At 50.7% G+C, this 19480-nt stretch overlaps 2 protein-coding genes across 5 annotated transcripts in view; both read right to left on the bottom strand.

Annotated features, from left to right (window-relative positions):
- The window catches only part of LOC144941644 (ankyrin repeat and SOCS box protein 3-like), a 44243-nt gene extending 26936 nt beyond the window's left edge, over positions 1–17307 (bottom strand). For 2 of the 3 annotated variants that reach the window (XM_078867990.1, XM_078867993.1), the window contains exons 1-3: positions 16908–17307; positions 4109–4267; positions 1684–1796 (exon numbers count right to left, since the gene is read on the bottom strand). In XM_078867990.1, the coding sequence (XP_078724116.1) occupies positions 1684–1796; positions 4109–4267; positions 16908–17103 (468 nt within the window). In that variant the 5' untranslated portion in view covers positions 17104–17307. The remainder of the gene's footprint in view (positions 1–1683; positions 1797–4108; positions 4268–16907) is intronic. The other variant, XM_078867992.1, reaches the window with a different exon arrangement.
- A 329-nt stretch (positions 17308–17636) lies between these two features.
- LOC144941643 (aldo-keto reductase family 1 member B1-like) overlaps positions 17637–19480 on the bottom strand; it is a 40468-nt gene continuing 38624 nt past the window's right edge. For both annotated transcript variants that reach the window (XM_078867988.1, XM_078867989.1), the window contains exon 11: positions 17637–18890. In XM_078867988.1, coding sequence (XP_078724114.1) covers positions 18848–18890 — 43 coding nt within the window. In that variant the 3' untranslated portion in view covers positions 17637–18847. The remainder of the gene's footprint in view (positions 18891–19480) is intronic.

The following is a 19480-nucleotide window of genomic DNA, read 5'->3' as shown; positions in this document are numbered from 1 at the left end:
CACGAACGCTTCGGTTCACGAACAACTCGGTTCACGAACAGAAAATTTCATAAAAATATGCTCCGGTTCACGAACTCCGCTTCGGTTCACGAACAGGAGCCGCGGCCATTTTTATGCTAATTCCAGGCTGTCACATGGTCGTGACTTCCTGTAGGAAGATCGTGGAGAGAAGCAGACACAGAAAGAAGTACTGTGAGTACTGTGAAGACACTTTCAGTGACTTTTTGATTTTTGGTGTGCTTTTTAGCACATACAGTACTGTACTACTGTACTGTACAATACTGTACTTACTGTATTGTACAGTTCACCCGTTTGAGTGCTTACTGTCTCCCAACTGCCTCCCACCTGCCTTCCTCCATGCCAGAAGTCATCTCAAGCAAGGTTAGTGTTCTCTCTTTATACATTACTATACTGTACAGTACTACAGTAATGTGTATTGTCATTTGTTTCATATTTTTGTGCTTCAAAAACCAAAAAAAAAGGTCAGAACGGATTAACCGGATTTACATTGAACCCTATGGGAAAATGTGCTTCGGTTCACGACCAATTCGGTTCACGACCAGAGTCAGTTCACGAATTAAGTTCGTGAACCGAGGTATCACTGTAATGCCTAGTCACAACGGCATGCTTCTCTCTCTCACCTGAAGACGATTGCTTGTTGTTGCGATCGAAACGTCATGATCTATTATTTATTGTCCTACGTGACTTTACCGAAAGAACCAAAGAGTATGAAAGCTATATATATCAAGGAAAAAAAACATTCACCATCTCTGATTTACAGACGACACAGTCATTGTAACGTCCATTGTGATTTAGCTCCAGAAGAAATCAATGGAGAAGGCTACAGAGTTGCATTCAGGATAAACAAGAGCAAAACAAAGGCCATGTACAAAGGGGTTAGAAAAAGAAGTCGAGACGTCTGTTGCAGAGACAAAATTAGAAAGGATTAGATAAGGCCACGTGGAGGTGCGAGTGGATTGTTACATCGCAGGATCATCAGAGGTGGCGGCAATGCGAAGCCTTCATCCAACAGTGGATGATGACATGTTATTTTATCAGTTTCTGAATACAGGCCCAAAATGCCAAGTGGCCAGCAAATAATAGCACTTCACAATTGCAATAGAAACAAGTTAACACGAGTCTTGAGTTGAGCAAGGTTATTACAACAGCCACGGTGGAAAGATGTTTACTCCCTCGCCTGGTATGCCAGAGGTCGTGGGCTTGATCCCAACCCTGACGCCTGTATATTTGGAGTTTTCATGTTCTCCCCGTGGTTGTGTGGATTGTTCTCCGGGTCCTCTGATTTTTTCCCTCCACATTTAGAAAGATGCGTTCAAGAGTATTTAACTGCTATCATTTCCCACATGATAACCAACTTTATTGAGCTATCATTTGTGGCCAGGTTGATTCCGAAAAAAAGAGCTAAACAGCTCAGTGGGCCGTACCCGGTAAAATAAAAATAGTTTAGTTTTAGGTTGGGAAAAGAGATAATGGGAGAAAATTTCCCAGTGGATTATTGTGGTCTAGAAATTGCCTCGTGAGTGCTATTACTCTTAACAAGTGGCAACTCTGCCCGACATAATGGTGACTCATCAGTGTTAAGCGGTATTTTGGTAAATGTTTGGATTTTAACAATTGGAAGAGCGAAAACTATGAATGTCACGCTTAAAACAGTCCTCACACCTTCCACGTGGCCTGGTGGAGAGATGTCCACCCTGTCCAGTACTGAGGCCCATTCACCTTGGCCCCATTCCTCAGCAGAGCCTTCACCACAGCAACGTGGCCTCCACCAATGGCTGCGCAGCAAATTAAAATTCAATGCTGTATTACAATGTTATTGCATTGTGCCCTGTACGACAATATAACGTGCATCATTTACTTTAATATGCATGCACAGCACTACCACAGTTTCGTCTCATCTACTGCAAATCAACCACCACGACAGGTACTCAGTATATGCCCACTTTCATTTTCTCTCTACATGTCAACATGTGTGGCCTCTCCATCGCTCATATAGTCAAACAGTTGCTATTGCTTTAATGTTTACTTACATTATAATACTGAGAATGTGAGGTCCAATCAGTCCCATATATGCCATGCTTAAGCAAGTGTATTGACTGCTTTACCTGCTAAATTGTCACAGAATCTCCTTAATACCTCATCTCCTTTAGTGTTCAACCACCACATCACAACAAATCACTTAACCACTCACCACTCACTCACTGCAGGTCACAACAACTGACTCACCCACTCACTCACCACACTGCAGGTCACAACAACTCACTCACCCACTCACTCACCACACTGCAGGTCACAACACTTCTTTTCTGCTTCTTCCCTCGCATTGGTCCACTTTGGAATTCTCTCCCAACATCTCCTTTCCTCACACTCTTGTCACCTCGCTAATCTATTAAAACTTGGACAGTGCTGTTTGTTCCTGGTTGCATAACATTTCAAGCATTTGGGCCTGTGCTCAGCAACTGTGTAAAAAAAAAAATATGCAGCAAGTCCCCGTTTAAGGTGGGGGTTGCGTTTCTGAAAATTGCCGCATAAAGCGAATTTGCATTGCCTTTGTGCCGTTTGTCTTTTGGTATTCTCTGGTCTAACACTGGTAAGACAAGGCCATAAAGGAGGCTGGTCTCTGGTGTAGGCCGGATACTTGTGTTGCGCCCGCAACGTCGTGATTTATTTTATTTTATACCTACGTGACTTTACCGAAAGAACCAAAGAGTATGGATTCCTGCAGTCACGAAAGCTTAAAATCAAGAATGTATACATTATCAACGCATGTTTGGTTGCATGTTTTACCACAATGCAGACTTGATGCCTTGTGATAGGTATCTATTTGGTGTTTAAACATCTTAAACCCAGTAATTCGTGCCAAAATAGGATAAAGCCTATTTTTTTATCGTCTTGATACTGGCAAAAAGGGTCCCGAAAATGTGTGTTTTGTGTGTGTGTGTGTATATCTGTTGTGTGCTCTTCGGGCCTGATTAAGTGCTCGTAAACAGTCTGTGAAAAGGCTATATGGGAGATGTTTGTCTATTTGCGACAGACAGTGCGTGTCTATGAGGGGGGGGGGAGTATTTGTATGTAATTATGTACGTGTCTTTGTGTTTTAAGTGTTTGTGAGTGTGTGTTGGTGGGTATTTGTGATTATGTGCATCTGCACGTGGATGTGTATCTGTGCGTGCTTGTATTTGTAGAAGCGCACGTGTGGACGTAAGTGGACTTACGGCTGGCCCTGACGAAGCAGATGATTTTATGGAAATGTACGCATTACCCTTCCGTAAATCCCTTAGGGATTCAGGAATGGCACAAATCCTGGTCGTCAGACCCTGGACCTCGACAACCAACATTTATAATTAAAATATTATATGTTAGAAAAGATGTGGGCAAATTATATTGGCAACTACAGTACTATTTGCGTCAAGTCCAAGGAAAACTTCAATTCTAGTCAATTGATTCTTAAAAGAAAAAAGTTATTTAATAGACAAGATTTGTATCGAACAAACCATGCCCATTGGTGCTTCTTATGGGCCAGGGTTTTATAATCCTCTTATGGAGAATAACTCTATCTTTAAGAATTGTAAGATTATCCATTCCAGATAATGGTGCAGGATAATATAACAGGAAGCCAAATCGTATTGAGTGTGTGATGTAAGGAGAAAGCGTAATGGGTGGGAGCTGGGACCCATGAATCAGAATTTACAAACTTTTGAGCCTGAATGTCAGATCCATAACATTCTCTTAGCACTTGACTTAAAGCTTTCGTGACTGCAGGAATTCATATTCTTTGGGTCTTTCGGTAATGTCACGTAGATAGAACAATAAAATAATAAAAATGAAAAAAAAGTGAAGAAAAAAATATCACGACGTTTCGATAGAAACACAAGCAATAGACGCAACACAAGCAATCGATCTGCTGACGATTGCTTGTGTTGCGATCGCAAACGTCGTGATATTTGTATTCTTTTTTATTCACTTTATTTTTATTATTTAATCTATGTGACTTACATGCATGTTACTACGGGATCCATAGCATCAGCTTAACATATTTTTATGACTGGTTTATCATTAAATTACTGTGATCTATCTCTCTGATCACCTGCAAACACGGGCGTCTCCTCTTCGCTGGAGGCACGGCTGGGCTCCGCTCCGGCTCGTAGCAGCAGATCGACGCTACCCAGATGACCGGCAGCTGCCGCCAGGAACAACGGCGTCTTCCCTTCGAACGTGGCCGCGTTCACATCATCCGCTTCAGGAGCTGGTGGACATTCCGCAGTTCTATGGCGAGTCTATCTATAGTACAGGCACTGTTGATCTCACAAATTGGTGCTCGTTTAGTCAACAACCCCTCAGAGGAGGGATGATGGGCTACGCCAACTCCCAACCAGAATAAATCATAACGAATTGACTTCAGAAGCTCACATTGTTTTTACGGAGTGATGGAGTCACTTGACCAGTCAATCAATATTTAACTTATACAGGAAATAGTAATTGTACTAAAGTGAAACTTCCTTGATAGGATGATGTCCTGTAAATATGAACAATGGGGTGGAAGCCAAAGGTTTAAACACATGCAAAGAACATTCAGAATACAGATGTAGCGCTGACTTGCAATGTTGGACAGCAAGGCGATATATTTATCATGCTACGTGTTCACGTGATAAATGCTGATGTCTGTCACAACAGACATTTGTTATTACGTTTGAAGATTGCTTACAATTATTTGCTACATTCAATAAAGTTTAGGGGACTGAAAGGAGAAAGTGTTAGAGGGTACACGTTCAGATAATTAAGAACAGGTGACCGCAAGGTACTGTATATATGATTAAATAAATAATATACGTTGAGACGATTGGGAACGATGAGATAATAATTGAAGAAACGTGCTATCGTGGGGTCGAGGGCACTGTCCGAAAGGGCCGGGCCGAAAGGTTATATAGGTGGAGCGAGGGCCGCAGTCTGGGCGCTTGCCCAGGGACCAATGAGCTACGAGGTGGAAGACATCGGGGCTTTATGATCGCGGAGCGACGAGGTTGAAACTATCGGGGCTGACTGATCGCGGAATTGTAAATACGTTAAACACGTAGGCTTTTGTGACCAATATCATCCATAACAGCATCATCAGGTGGACAGGTGTCTGCCTGATGATGCTAGTTGTAATAACTGGCGAAACGTTGTACTCGGATTGTAAATGTTGTGGATTTACTCTCCAACACACCGGTGTGCTGTACTAGTGAAGTACCGGTAAGTACGCTGGACACCCAGGTTGAGGCACACGTATCTTTATTACAAGTTGTCGGTACAGGACAGCACTAGAGGGGGTAGCGGCCCCCTCACCCGGATAACTGGGGATACACCCTAGCTAATCCTGACCTAACCCCAAGTCCTCCACTAACGGGCTAGGGGAGGCTAACTGGCCCGACACTGGTGAGTCGGGCTACGGTCTCCGGAGTCCCAGGGTACTGACCCTGGTTCACGGAACCACGCCTCTGGCTCGATCCTCCGCAGCCCTTACAAGGGCGGCGTCGAGGGGAGTCCAGGGCTTCTAACTAGCAGATCTTCCTTCTTCCTCCTTCGTTCCCAGACTCAGCCACGAGCTCTCTCTGTCCTCCCCCTTTATACCCCCCGTCAGGATCACAACCCCCCAGGCTGCCTGATGCGGACGTCGCTGCGGGCACCCCCCCCGTGTACTCCCGGAGCTCCGCCCACTGTGTTTATTCCCCGTTGGATCCCATGCACCTACAGCCCTCCCGTAACAACCCTACATCACTCCCCCCATTACAGCTCGCAGCCGTCCCGGCTGCAAAAATTCCAATAAAGGAACATTTACCCCTCAACCCCGTGTGTGCCTCATTTTTTTTCAACAAAATGCAAATTGAACAACAACAACAAGAACAACAAGAAGAACAAGCACACCCCCGAAGGGAATGTCCGACGCACCCCCCCCCCCGTATAAATACGAAATCCGTAAAAGCGCGTATATACAACTAGCCAGGAACTCCCCCAGCACACACAGCACACCCACGACACACAACGCACCCACAACACACACACCCCGCCCACACACACAACACACACAATGTGGCAGGAGCGCACCACCGACGCAGCATACAGTAACCATGACACGTGAAATAAAAAAAAAAAAATTCTTCTTTTTGTATATTATAAGAGTCTGCGCATCTTAGCGCGCGTCCTTGCCGCAGGCCCGTCACACGGGGCAACCCCGGACGGCGGACCATCCGGTGGCGGCTGTCCCTTTCGAGATGAGGTCGCGATTGAAGTGGCGCGACCGTCAGCATCACCCGTGTGGGTTGTAGGGCATGAGCCCGTCATTCCCGGTGCACCTGTGGGTGGGACAGCCGGCAACACATCAGGCGAGAGCAGCGACGGACCCTCCGAGTCGGTCGACCCCCCACATGCTTGGCCCCGCGCGTGTGGAGTGGGCCCTCGTACCGCAACAAACGGTTTTAGCCTAGAGGGGTGTACAAACCACCGGCGCCTGCCCCATTTGATTCGAACGCACTGAGGCCTCAAAACCTCGACAACCTCGACGGGCCCCGCCACGGGCGCACGAGTTTAGAGGAGGTCGCGAGTGGTACCTGGGGACAGTGCAGCCATGCCCTGTCCCCCGGCTTCCACTGCAGCACGTGCGCGCGAGCCAGCCTGAGGCGCTCGTTCGCCTTTTGACGCCTGTCAGAATTTAGCCTCGCAGCATCCCGCGCCTCAGTCAGTTTGTCAAGGTTAAATTTAACGTGTTCATCCAATTTAATTTTACCCAGCGGCGCGGGGATCTGCAGCTGTGCCGGAACAGGTGGGTCGGGTTCGCGGCCATACATAAGAAAGAATGGTGAAAATCCCGTCGCAGCATGGGGAGCCAATCTGTATGCCGCTAGAACCCCTTGAATTTGTAAGTCCCAATCAGTCTGTGAGTCCGAGACTTGCTGCGACAACATAGACGAGATGGTGCGATGCAGACGCTCGACCATCCCGTCCGTTTGCGGGTGATAAGGAGAGGTTCGAATTTTTTTCGTTCCTAGGAGATCACAGACTTGTTTTAGGAGTTTCCCGGAAAAATTTCTACCCTGGTCGGTCAGCAACCGCTCCGGAGCACCTTTGTCCATGACATAACCCTGGACAAAGGCGTCGACGATGGCTGCTGCCGACTGATTTGGCAGGGGCCAGGCCATAGGCCAGCGCGTAAAATATTCGACCCCAGTAAGCAAATATCTGTTACCCCTGGGGGTGGCGGGGAATGGCCCCAGAATGTCCAGTGCGACCAGTTCATTTACTCGGGAGACCTGGATGGACTGCAAGGGCGGGTTCGACTCCCGTGCCGGTGGTTTGCGCTGCGCACACCGAGGGCATGCTGCCAACAGATCAATGACATCCCTTGTCATGCCTGGCCAAAAAAAATTCAGCTGGAGCAAGGCGAGAGTTTTCTGGGTCCCCAGGTGGAGGAGGCGCTCATGCGCAGCCCACACCACCTTACCCCGTAATCCCGAAGGGACCACCAGCCGGTGACGGTGGGATTTGCTGTCCCAATGCATGAGCAACCCTGCGTGCATGCCCCAAGCGTCGGCCTCACCCGTCCCCCGCCCCCTCTCCCCGGCGCGACGACGCAACGCGAGGAGGGAGGTATCCTCCATTTGGAGGCGCCCCCATTCATTAACGGGCAACCCAAGCAGGGAATCTTTCCCCTGTTCCGCGATATCATTGGTGACCAATGTTTCGTCATTGGCGGCGGCCGCCAGGACCGGAACCATCATGTCCCCTGCCGGCTTGCAACGCCCAGACCCCAGGAGGCATGCGCATTCGGAGGCGGTTGGCATCCGTGACAGAGCGTCAGCGTTGGTGTGGCGAACGCCCTTACGGTAGGTGGTTTCGAAATCGAAATCCTGGAGGACCTCCAACCATCGGGACAATTGTCCCGATGGTTTTTGAACCTTCAGGGCGTACTGCAGTGCCGCATGATCTGTGCGGACGGTGAAATGCCGACCGTACAGATATGGGCGATACTGTTGGATGAAATAGACAATTGCCAACAGTTCCCTACGGGTGACACAATATCTTTGCTCTGCTGGAGACAACACCCGACTGCCGTACGCAACCACCCGTTCCACGCCGTCAACCACCTGGGAAAGCACACCTCCAATACCCGTGTTGCTCGCGTCGGTGTCGAGCAAAAACGGCCTAGAAAAATCTGGGTAAATCAGGGGAGGAGCCTTTACCAGGGCGTCCCGAAGGGAGCAGAAAGCAGCTTCCTCCTCCTGACCCCAGTGGAACCGAACCCCTTTAGATGTTAACGCGTGTAGGGGTTTGGCAATCGTTGCAAAATTAGCGACGAAGCGTCGGTAATATGATGCGAAGCCAATAAAACTCCTGACCTCTCCCACCGAGGTGGGAGTCGGCCAGGAGCTGACACACTGCGTTTTGGCGGGATCGGTAGCAATACCCGAGCGCCCTACGATGTGCCCCAAATAACGCACCGACTCGCGTAACAAATGGCATTTCTGGGGCTTAAATTTCAAATTAGCAGCCCGCATCTTTAGGAAAACCGCCCGCAACCTCTGGAGATGTTCATCAAAAGTTTTACCAAAGACAATAACGTCATCCAAATAAATCAGGCACGATTCCCATTGCAATCCAGCCAAAACCAATTCCATCAATCGCTGGAAAGTTGCCGGCGCTGAGTGTAAGCCCATCGGCAACCGGTTGAATTGGAACAGGCCGTGCGGTGTACGGAAAGCAGTTTTAGGCTTAGAATCATCGTCCAGAGGAAGCTGCCAGAATCCCGAAAGTAAATCTAGTGTGGAGAAGAATCGCGCTCCCGCCAAGGCGTCCAGCGATTCGTCCATCCGTGGGAGCGGGTATGCGTCGGCAACCGAAATTTTATTAAGGCGCCGAAAATCCACGCAAAACCGCAACGAGCCGTCCTGCTTTTTAACCAGGACGATCGGCGCTCCCCAAGGGCTGGTGGAGGGAGAAATGATGTCGGCGGCTAACATGTCATCAACAGCCGATTTGACATGGTCCTTTTCGGCGGGACTTAACCGAAACGGATTTTGGCGAATTGGCGCGCTGTCACCCGTGTCAATATGGTGACGCAGCAGGTGAGTGCAACCCAAATCATATTTATCCCGACTGAAAACGTCGGAAAATTCCCTCAGTAGCGTTCTAAGCTGTTGGCGCTCTGAATTTGTCAGGTCCGTCGATCCCGCACAAAGCGCGTCGAGCCACACTTCATCGCTGTCCGAATGTGGGAGCATTCGGGAAGCAGTGCCAACATGGTTCGCGACAGGTTCCTCGCAGGGTACCGGCGTCGCGTGAGCGAGCACCGTCCCTTGAGGAACCACCACTGTCTGCGACCCCACATTGAGGACCGCGATGAAAGGGTCCTCGTCCCCTCTTACGACGGTCTGGGCCGGAATCAAATGAGGTGCATTAACCCCGGCCCTAGACGGTCCCAGCAAAACACCCTGATCCCCTACGCCCTTAGCGAAGGGCTTACGAAGTTTCAGAGGCACTAGCATTTGAGCTCCCGGCGGCACACTAACGGTTCTGACGACGAACGCCGGTACCGTCGCGAACGCCGTCCGAGCCGCCGCAGGGGAAGGCAGGAAGGCCATGCGTCGCCCTGACGGAAGCTCAATGCATCCTTGGTCGATCAAAATACGAATTGGCATTTTGCCTAAGAAATCCGTCCCCAGCAGGCACGGAACCGCCAGCGAGGAGAAAACGAAAATCGGCCCCGACAATTTGATGTCCCCGATACAAATTTGCGCGCGAATCTGTCCCATGATGCCCAGAGAGCCCCCGTTAGCGGCATAGAATGGGACGTTAACCGGCAGTAAGGGCCGGCTTTGTACAGGCAGAATATTGTAAATTAACTCCGAAATGATTGTCGCCGATGCCCCCGTATCGACCAGGATGCGTACCTCTACCCCGTCAACGTGTCCGACCACGGCCGACGACCCTGACGACGCGGCTACCACGCGATGGGCCAACACGGACCACTGTTTGGGCTCGATTCGAGTCCCCGCAGTGATCCGCGTTGGGCCGTCGCAACGCAACATCGGCCCCCCGTTCGTTGTGGTGCGAGAGTGTGCAACGGGTGGGTGCTTTGGCCAAACATGTGTGGTGCCGCGACTCGCCGGATCATGTTGCTGGAGCTTGGGAGGAGGAGGCCCGGCGTCCCGTCGAGGCGTCGTCCCGCGCTGTCGAGGCGAGCGGCACCCCAAGGCGACGTGGCCCCGAACGCCGCAGTTGAAACACCGCGGACCCCCCGGCGGAGACGATGGACGGTCGAACCGGCTTGAGCCGTCCCGGCCCGCCCGTGCTCCTTGCGCCTGTTGCCGTCGGTGGTCGACGGCGTAGAGCTCCTCCGTCTGAAGGGTGGCTGCAGCCACCGCACGCCCGGCCGATGCCCTGCTGGCTTTCCGCCGCAGGGACAGAAGGTTGGCGTGAAGGAGGCGCGCCGCCTGAAGAGAGGTCATCTCGGCGTCCTCCTGTGCGACGACAGCGATGTCCAGGTCGTCTGCCAGGAGGGGGATTTTCTCCGTTACCATCGCGTCCACGCCGTCGTCGTCCATACGGGGAAAAGCCGTTTTGGCCAGCGCCAGGAGGCTCGTCCTGTATGCCAGGGGCGACTCTTTTTCACCCCGCTTGCGGTCGTAGAACTGCTGTCTGCATTCTGCAGATGGTCCATAGACCCCAGCCAGCAGTTGTAGCGCCCTCGGCAGAGTAGAACGCTTCTCTCTTGGCGCCGATGTGAGGGCGGCGAGCGCGTCGGCGTCGAGGAGCGCCGGCAGCGCGCAGAGGGCTTCGTCGTCCGACCACCTAGCCATTTCTTGGTGGACGATGAAGCGACGCTGGAAGCCGCCCCAGTCGCCCTCCGCGCCAACAAATTCCTTCAGCGGAGGTAGCCGTTGTTGCGCCGCAGCGTTCGCCTTGGAAGTCTGCAGGCTGCTATCCCCAGGACTCGGCTGTGCGTCGGCGCGAATGGCAGATGGAATCGCCTGTCGCAGCCGTGATGACGTTCCCGCCGCTGGCGATGATGCGGCTGTCCCAGCGAGAGCGGTGTCGGACCCAAGGTTTAGCCCGGCCACGCCCTCTGCAGCTGCCGTGGCGATGGCGGGAAATTCAAAGTTGGAGTCTTCCGAAATGGCGGGAAGGCGCTCCGGTCGTCGACTCCCCTCGCCCCGTGGTGGACCACCAGCCCCCAGCCGCGTGATGTTTTCCAGCGTGGCGGCAGCGGCATACAGCAGCTCCGCCAGCCTCTCGTGAGCCAGCCGTAGCGCGTCTGGCTGCGGCCCCTCTTCATGCCGATGCCCCGGCAGGAACGCGTCAGGCCCCGGCTGTACCATGTCTTGGTGAGCCGTCTCGGGCTCAACGATTTCAGCAGTGTCCTCGTCCGGCACTCTGGCTCGAGCTGTCTGACGTGTTTCCATGTTCGTAATACTTCTGACACCAGATGAAGTACCGGTAAGTACGCTGGACACCCAGGTTGAGGCACACGTATCTTTATTACAAGTTGTCGGTACAGGACAGCACTAGAGGGGGTAGCGGCCCCCTCACCCGGATAACTGGGGATACACCCTAGCTAATCCTGACCTAACCCCAAGTCCTCCACTAACGGGCTAGGGGAGGCTAACTGGCCCGACACTGGTGAGTCGGGCTACGGTCTCCGGAGTCCCAGGGTACTGACCCTGGTTCACGGAACCACGCCTCTGGCTCGATCCTCCGCAGCCCTTACAAGGGCGGCGTCGAGGGGAGTCCAGGGCTTCTAACTAGCAGATCTTCCTTCTTCCTCCTTCGTTCCCAGACTCAGCCACGAGCTCTCTCTGTCCTCCCCCTTTATACCCCCCGTCAGGATCACAACCCCCCAGGCTGCCTGATGCGGACGTCGCTGCGGGCACCCCCCCCCCGTGTACTCCCGGAGCTCCGCCCACTGTGTTTATTCCCCGTTGGATCCCATGCACCTACAGCCCTCCCGTAACAACCCTACACTAGTAACGAATTGGCATGTTCTGTTTACGTGACAAACCTTATTAATTGGCTGTGTCAGGTGGTGGCGCATTTAACGACACATTTATATTTATGCTATCTAACCCAAAAAAAACTATATTGTAAATACATTATTCTTTAGAAATAAAGACTTCACCTTTTTAAGAATGGACGTCTCCAAGGAGCTTATCTACACTGGTGGCAGTGGTGGGAGCTCAAGTGGAAGAAGAGGCGTCATCCCTAAGTGCCCTGGGTTATTGAGACCTGGAGACCAGCGGGAGCCGGAATCCACTGGTGGGTACGTTCACAAAGGAGGCGGAGGCCCCGCCGCAGACCGGAAAAATACCGCCAAACCAGGAGAGCTCCCAGGACGGCTCGAAGCAACTCGACGAAGATCATCGAGGAGAGGGAAAGAACCGACGCTGCGGGACCTGAGCAGCCGCTGATTCCCACAGTCCGAAGAGCCGAACAGAGGCAGCCGCTATTCCCCACAGGGCGGCGAGCCGATATCCCCGGGCTGGAGCCACCACCTCCCCTTGCCACGCGGCAAGTCGAGATTCTGGAGTCGGAGCCACCGCCTTTCCCAGCAGCACGGCGGGACGAGATTCCGTAGCCGGCACCTCCCCTCGCCACACAGCAAGCCAAGGCCGATCAACCTGTCTGGCCGCCGTTGCTGGCTCCACCGCAGACTGCAGCCGCCCTACTCACGCCCAAACTACCACCCCGGCTGTTAGTTGAACCAACGCGGGGTCTGACGAAGTGAATATGCAGGTTGGGACCCCTTAAAGAATTCACGGCCAGCGGAGGCCTTTGTAAAGCGATTCGAGGCAACGATCAAAGTCAGTGGATGGAATGAAGAGGAGGCCCTCCGAGCGTTACCCACATTGCTCGATGAAAGAGTGCTGATGGCCTTCTGCACCATCCCTGAGAGTCAACGCACCACGCTACAGCAGGCATATGAACAGATGGCAGAGATTTTCTGCCCTCCGTCTACCGCCAGGCAACAATTTTCAACCCGGCGGCAAGAAGATAACGAACCGCCGATGGCATATCCCGTAGCACTCTGTTGGCGTTCGCTAAGGTGGTGTTCCCACAGATGGACGGGCGGCCAGGGACGCGCTGGTCGCGGAATGAATGCGGGGCCTCATCCAGGGAAGCGTCCTTGTGCTGCCCATTGTACCCGAGAACGACCAGACCTCCATGTGGTTCACGAGATGCCTCCAAGCACATGAAGAGGCAAGAGCGCCATCCCAGATGGCGGCAGAGGTGACGGAGATCGGAGGAGCCAGAGAAGCAACAGAACCAACGGGAGCAGCGGCGTCAGCGGCCACCACTAGCCCCAGCATGGGCAGTGATCTACAAACAACCTTGGCGGAGATGGTGGCAGCCATCCGTGAATTCAGCAGCCCAAGGTGCGATGGACAGCAGCAGCAACCATGGCAGACCCGCGGAGGGACCTCGGAACGAGCCGAGATAAACTGCTACCGCTGCGGGAGGCCGGGCCACATCGCAAGATGATGCCGGGGTGAAGTTGACTTGATACAAGCAAGCCATCTCTGAGCAACAAAGCAGGACTTCACAAGAATCAGGCTAGTCGCGGCACCACGGCCACCCGGCCAAACCATGCACACACCTCATCATCAAACCCCTCGCCATCCTCATCTGCACACCACTCGATCGCAGCGACCTAGTGCGACACGGCAGGGCAAATTTGGCTGACATCAAAATATTAAAGGAAAAGGCTAGCGAGACGCGCTGTAGCGGTGGCCACAGGGACATCAGTGCTAGCAGGAGTGATAGGGGGAAATCCCGTTAAGGTATTGGTGGACACGGGAGAATCAGTCACCATCATATCCACGCTCGTGTTCGACATGCTACCTATGGCCTAGAACCAATACACAGTAAATTTGCTGTAGCAAATGGGGGTAGCTTGAGAATTGTCGGAAAAGTAAAGATGGAAATTCGCATAGGAGAAATTTGTATATCAGCCTCGGTATTGGTCTCTTCATCGCTAGCATTTATTGGGAACTGATTATCTAGGTTGGTTACCCATTAGAGTCCTAATCGACCAGGACTGTATAGAAACACCGTCGGGAAGACTAATGTATTTTTTGCGGCCAAACACAGAAACAGGGAAAACCTCCAGAGTACAGGCCCTGGTAAAGGAATCAATGGTGATTCCGCCGCTGGCGCAAATGTTGATTCCATTTCGCTATCGCTCACCGCTAATTACATCACGTGAGGACACACCGATTATAGTATCACCACTAGGGCCAACTATTAGGTGGCATTCATTAGCGGCGGCGGACACTATTTTGAGACGGAACCAAAGATTGTGCAAACATGTTATAAACATTATGAGACCTCCTTTACCAGTGGCAAAATATAGTAATAGGTTTTTACCCTTTCAACTGGTACAAAAACTGACACCTTTGTACAAGGGATCATGTTTGCAATAACCACAACACAAGCAGTCAAAATGCAAACAAAAAGAAACAACTCTGATAATGATATGCACTGTCCTTGAAGTTGATTGGTCCACACCCGAGACAGCTTTTCTTAGAGCCTAGTCTCCATTGGTGTTGGACCACACAAAGGTGTCAGTTTTTGTACCAGTTGAAAGGGTAAAAACCTATTACTATGTTATAAGCCTATCTGAGTGGGCAGTTACACGACAGATTTCCCCCGCAGGCAAAATACAGTAAGAAGTAGTACCGGAGGATATAAGAAGTAAAGGACGTGGTAGGGTCCCCCTGGGCGGAAGAGATAATTCAGCAGGACCCAGAATTGACCCAAGGGCAAAGAGATCGACTGGAAAAGTCTCCTACAGGAATTCGAGATTTTCAGTCAAGGCCCATATGACCTCGGGTGCACCGACTCGTAGTCTGGGCACTTGCCCAGGGACCAACAAGCTACGAGGTGGAAAACATCGGGGCTGACTGATCGCGGAGTTGCAAATTCTTTAGAAATGAAGACTTCACCTTTTTAAGAATGGACGTCTCCAAGGAGCTTCTTTACAAAAGTATAACGTGTCCACCCAATGAATGCTACTTTCCAAGCAATACATCCATCATATTGTGTTTTTCAAAGCAAAGTTGTTTTAGGTTGTAAAATCTAAGGAAGTTTAATAAAAAGGGGAAAAAAAATACAAAATTTGATTTCCCCTGCGTTATTACTTCTTTCCATGTCATTTCAGAGCACCAGCCACAGCTGCTATACTTGTGGCCCGATGCCCGTGCAATACAGAATTGAGTAAACATGTGGCTGGGTATGGGTATGGGGAGTGATCGTGTAACATTGCCACCCGAGTTCGATTCCTGCTCAAAGACCAACACTGGTGACAATGATCAGAATCGGTCCTGGGCCTCCCCTAGGTCAACTCAGCCTTAAACGAGTACCTAGTGTGGTGTGTAGAAAACATCGCCACTAGGGAGACAAAGACGGCCGGCTGTGGTTCTGGCCACCCATCTCCTCCTTGTGCCGTGCTGGCCTTCATTGGTGCTCGCTAACAGCACTTGCCCCAACAGTCTGTTAAGGTTATGCGGGGGGTCTTTGTCTTTAGTAAGGGAGCTGGTTTGCAAAATATCCGGGACGAATACAAGAGGTCGTGATGGAGAGTGAATGTATCAACTCTTTTAAGCAAATGTGTTAATGGTAACATATATCAAAATTATAGGTTAGATAATTGGACCATATGCAAAAATACATCCACGTTCAGATCAAGTACATTATGGGAGAATACGCTACATTGCCACATTCACCCATTAGCGGCAGCTTATACATACACATAGATTACACATTTTGTTTTTGCTTATAGTGTTTATATATATATTTAAACATGTTTTATATTTTCATAGAGAAAATATTGACGTAACAAAATTGATAGCCATATTTAGTCTTCATTTGTACTGGACGTCCTCGGCCGTGCGATATACCATGTGCGTGTGGGTCCCTCGACCACCCGCTATTAAAAACTAAAAGTATTTGACCAGGTAAGGCCTACTGAGCTATGTAGCTCTTTTTCAGAAGCGACCTAGCCACAAATGATAGCTTTAGAAGCAAGTCGATTCTAAATGTGGAGGGAAAACCCGGAGGACCTGGAGAAAAATCCACACAACCACGGGGAGAGAGACACGCACGCACCAAATACACAGCAGCAGGCGTCAGGGTCGTGATGGAACCCACGACCTCCTGTACACCAGGCGAGGTAGTTAACATCTCATAGCCACTGTGGCGCCCCTACACATCCAGCACGTAGCTCCCCAGCCACAGAGCCAGCCGTGAATAACAAACACGGTACCACCACCACACTCGTTGCTAATCAAATGTGTGAGTCGTACTCAACCCCACAACACGCGATCAATCGGTCATCTACTGTAGTGAACCCACGTGTGACTGGTGAACCCACGTGTACCTGGTGAACCCACGTGTACCTGGTGAACCCACGTGTACCTGGTGAACCCACGTGTGGCTGGTGAACTCACGTGTGGCTGGTGAACTCACGTGTACCTGGTGAACCCACGTGTGACTGGTGAACTCACGTGCACCTGGTGAACCCACGTGCACCTGGTGAACCCACGTGTAACTGGTGAACTCACGTGACTGGTGAACTCACGTGTACCTGGTGAACCCACGTGTGACTGACTGTGGTGCTGCGGAGGACAGAGGCGGTGCCCCCCCCCCCGACCACCGCCTGATCCACAGCAGCACCGGAATCCAGAATACCCCCCGACACCCAAACACATAACACGCCAAGTCCCCGGTTAACCCGGAACGGGTGGTAACCCGAGCCAAGAGCTAGTCCCCTTGAGAGCCGCGTGTCGGACCCCTTGTGGGGGCTCCGTGCCCCCCCCCCCCTTGTGGGGGGCTCCGTGGCCCCCCGGGCCCCTCCTCACCCGCCCGCAGCAGGAGCCGCACACAGCGGTCGTGGCCGCCGTGGGCCGCGTGGTGCAGCGGCCTCCAGCCGCGATTGTCGGCGGCGTCCGCGGGGCGGCCTCGGCGCAGCAGCCGCGAGAGGAGCCGCGAGTCCCCGGCGCGGGAAGCGACGGAGGCGGAGCAGAGCGTCGCCTCGTAGCTCTCGGAGAAGTCCATGCACGGCGTCCACGGCCTCTCCCTCGACACCTCTCTGGAGTACTGTCCAGCACCCCCCCTTCCTCTCCCGACAGTGAATATCAACAGGCAAGCGCAGGCGTGCAGGAGTACCCCGGATGGAACGCGGCGAGCACGGATCCGTGCCCTGCTGCACGCCGCCGCCCTCTGCAGGTCGGTGTGCAGTCGTGCTGCAGAGCAAACCGAACCTCCCCCCCACCCCCCCAGGCTCTGGAATGAGACGGACCACCAATGTGATGGCTCTTCTCTCCGTACGAGGGAAGCCAATCCGGTGTCAACGGGAAAAACCCCGCGAACTGGATTTGAGCGATGGCTGGAAGAGTGATCCGTGCTCCGTCAACCGGGATAAAAGAAAACCCCGGATAACCAGGCCACTGATAACCGAAGTTGTACTCTACATACTAATGTAATGGTGCACACCACGTCCATATAGGATGTACAGTTCTCTGGTTGTAACAGCTGCCATTTTTCACAATCTCTACCGTACACATAATTACTCATTCGCAGTCTTTTCAATTACACTTTATTGAAAGTTTTGCTAAACAACCAGCAAAAACACAAATATGCATGTTTAGTAATGAATCTCGGCAACACATCGCTAGCATTCCGACACATACAGCGCCCAGTTAACACCAACACGTGTTATCTTATTGTGCACTTCCAAATAATCCAAACTCCTCACACTTCTCCATCACTCATCTGCTGGTGGGCAGACATACGGTAGATGTTTTACTGCCGTTTAATTCTACAACTAAAGAGTAACTTAAGGTATAACAACGTAAGTGGGACTCTGCATGCGCAATGTGATGTAAACAGTTTAGATGGAGTGGTGACTGGTGACCCTGTCGATTACACCTGCACATCATGGTGGCTTTTAAGATTGGTCGCTTTCCTTCTTGCAAGTTATGCGATTTGTTTTTGCTGATCTTGGAAATATAATTGTGGAGGCGTGGTGCTGTGTATTTTATAGTTTTGTGTCGAACTAGGAGGACCCATAACATCAAACGGAGGGTTTAATTTGGTGATTTTGAATTTTTTTTGGGTTTGGCCATGTTTGTTTGTTGTAGTACGGAGTTAGACTGATGGCCTTAATCTTGTCGTTGTTGTTGTTTGACTTGCATCCCACTGGGATTTTTGCACACAGCGTTGATGTATGGTGCTTTTTCTGCAATATTTTGCTGTCTTTTCTTGGATTTTCTGTTTGCACATAGTCACTTTAAGATGTTTTCTTGTTCATGTTTTTGTTTTTTGTTTGTTGCGGTTGCACCCGATTCAAGAGCCGAATGGCTCACGGGACTATACCAAATAAATGAAACTGAAAAAACTAATTTGGCAGTTCAGCATTTGTCCAAGCAAGCCTGCCTCTACTGATGAGAAGATGAATGTCGACACTGGTCCAGAGTTCGTATGTATTGAACCATTGCTGGAAATATGCACTCTTCGAAGACTGTGGCGAATGGGATGCGTAAAAAGTACTTTTATATTTGTAGGTGGAGGGACAGATGTGGGTGGGATGTGAATTGTCTGCTTAGTTTGTTGAAAACTCCCATTTGAGGTATTTTTGGGCTTAGTTGACCATCTTTTTAAAAAAGCATCTATTTGTTTATTTCTGTGAGGTGTTAATGTATTAATTCACGTTGGTGTGTTGAATAAGTGCAAACTATGTATTCTATCAGAAAAAAATACCCATGCAGGAAGCTGAGAGAATATAATATTGAAACTTGGTTCAGAAGTCAGTGTTGAATGGGTAGTCTTTGTGGTCTACAGCCCTGTCAAAAGTACACACAACACGACACGATAAGGCAATTCACACACAAATAAAAAAAATATTGTTACACAGTTGCTGAGCACAGGGCGAAAGGCCCAAAACTTCAAGCAATAAACAACAAACAGCACGATCAATGTTGTAATATATAATAGTTAACATGGTTCTTAAACAAGGTGACAGGAGCTTGAAAAAAGAGATGGGACAGAATGCCAAATTGGAGCAGTGCAAGGGAAGAAGAAAAGTGTTGTGACCTGCAGTGTGGTGCTCATGATAAATGTGTGAATGGAAAAGCAGTCGGTACCCATGCTTCAGCATGGTATACGTTGGATTGTATTGACCTTGCATTCTCAGTGGTGGCATGTAGACATTGTATGAAGGCCAGAGAATCCTCACATTGGTATTATTACATTTGTGCCCACAAGAAAGTCTCACCGAGTCTCTTGACTCTTTTTCAGGAGGGCCCTAGCAAGATTTTGCTATAACTTCCAATAGAGTAATTTTGCAGGTAATTTGTTAAATTTTAACCATGACCTTGACATAAAATGGATCTTGTGAATGACATCACAGGATTTTTTTACATCCACTGTGGAG

Source organism: Lampetra fluviatilis, chromosome 25 (assembly GCF_964198595.1).
Source record: "Lampetra fluviatilis chromosome 25, kcLamFluv1.1, whole genome shotgun sequence".
NCBI classification, from domain to species: domain Eukaryota; kingdom Metazoa; phylum Chordata; class Hyperoartia; order Petromyzontiformes; family Petromyzontidae; genus Lampetra; species Lampetra fluviatilis.
This window is presented reverse-complemented; position numbering and strand designations above follow the sequence as displayed.